The following is a 1,800-nucleotide window of genomic DNA, read 5'->3' as shown; positions in this document are numbered from 1 at the left end:
TCTCTTATTTGCACTTTTAATTGTTTCATTGTTCAATAAAACAGAACTACTACCAGATGTTATAAAAGTATAAAAGTGTAGATGTAATTGATTATGTTTCTCTTTATAATACACAAGAATCTCAGCAGGTGAAATCTTAAAAGGACTAGAGTACTGAAAAAGGGGCACTTAACTGGGTTATGAATATTTCTAGAAACCTCTTTGACAGAGAATTGGGAACATAAGTTAAGAAATCCATTTCTTCAAATAATTTTATGCCTGGTTACAGGGACCAAGTGTGTCACAGACTTGATAGTTCTTAGGAGGCAGGGAGAGAAGAGGATGCAGAGGGAAAAGAACTCCATTTCTAGACCTCAGAGAGATCAGAAAGTCACTGTGGGGGTGAGGAGCTGGTGGGGAGGGGTGACTATTATCCATGCAAATCATAAACATTTTACATAATATAAATAACATGCAGTAGAAGTCTTCCTTCCTCATTTATCCTTTAGTGCCACAGTTCATTCACAGAGGCAAGTATTCTAACACACACTCATTATATCAAGCAAACCTATATTTTCCTTTCTGTGATTTGCTTTTATCCCATGTAAAATGGCCACATAGCATACCATTATATGGATATACCAAATTTTACTTAAGCAGCTTTGTGTTTTTTCAAATTTAGATTATTTCTGGTTTTTTTTACTACTGCGTAGTATCCTATATAATAAAGAGCTAATATGCAAATGGTCATCATGCCCTCATGCCCTCATGCCCTCGCGCCAGAACTGCTCAGACACTCAACACTGGGGAGAGAGGAATGGGGACCAGCCAGGCTGCAGTCCAGAAGAGGGACAAGCCAGCAGCTGGGGCTGCAGCCCGGGAGAGGGACAAGCTGCCCGTCCCATGGTCCCAGGTGCCAGCAGCTGAGCCTACACCTGCAGCCCAGAAGAGGGACAAGCCACCCGCCTCGCAGTCCCAGATGCCTGAGTCTGTGGCCTGGGCAAAGCTGCTGCCCACGGTCCCCTGCAGCTGCAGCCAGCTCGAGCAAAGCCGGCCCGGGACCTGGATGCCTGCAACCAGCCAGAGGAGGGAATCCTGGGTCCTGGGTGTGGGGCAAGGCAGAGGCGGTTAGGGGTGATCAAGCCTACAGGGGAGCAGTTAGGGGCAATCAGACAGGCAGGCAAAGGTGGTTAGGGGCGATCAGGCAAGCAGGCAGGCGAGCAGTTAGGAGCCAGCAGTCCTGGGTTGCTAGAGGTAGTCAGACATTCTCCAAGGGGGTCCCAGATTGGAGAGGGTACAGGCCGAGCTGAGGGACCCCTCGTCATGCACGAATTTCATGCACTGGGCCTCTAGTACTAAAATAAATATCCTCATACAAAGATTTTTGCCAACATGAGTATAAATATTTTTGAAAGTATGAAAACTACAACAAAGAATACATACATTTTTCATTTAATAAGTATTGCCAAATGCCCCTAAACAAATAATGGCAATTTACATTGTGTCAGAGTGTCTGTTTCTCCACTCCCTTGCCACCACATTATATAATAAAACTTCTTCATCGTTCTTAATTTAGTAGATGAAAAATGCTAATTCAGACTACCATTTTTAAATCTGTTATTGGTGAAGCTGGAATTTAAAAATGTTTTTAAAAAATATTTTTTATTGATTTCAGAGAGGAAGGGAAAGGAAGAGAGATAGAAACATCAACAATGAGAGAGACTCATTAATTGGCTGCATCCTGCATGCCTTCCACTGGGAATTGAGCCTGCAACTTGGGCATGTGCCCTCTCCTGGTTTTGAACCATGACCTCCTGGTTC

The 1,800-nt window shown here is 43.9% G+C and overlaps 1 gene segment (V, D, J or C); it reads right to left on the bottom strand.

The window, feature by feature from the left end:
* LOC107184910 overlaps positions 1–1,541 on the bottom strand; it is a 2,268-nt gene extending 727 nt beyond the window's left edge. The window contains 1 exon segment of the V gene segment in view: positions 1,478–1,541. Coding sequence covers positions 1,478–1,541 — 64 coding nt within the window.
* Positions 1,542–1,800: the final 259 nt, after the last annotated feature.

The sequence above is a fragment of the Myotis davidii genome, unplaced genomic scaffold, assembly GCF_000327345.1.
Source record: "Myotis davidii unplaced genomic scaffold, ASM32734v1 scaffold2229, whole genome shotgun sequence".
Taxonomy (NCBI): domain Eukaryota; kingdom Metazoa; phylum Chordata; class Mammalia; order Chiroptera; family Vespertilionidae; genus Myotis; species Myotis davidii.
The sequence above is the reverse complement of the archived record's forward strand: the minus strand, read 5'-3'. Positions and strand labels throughout refer to the sequence as shown.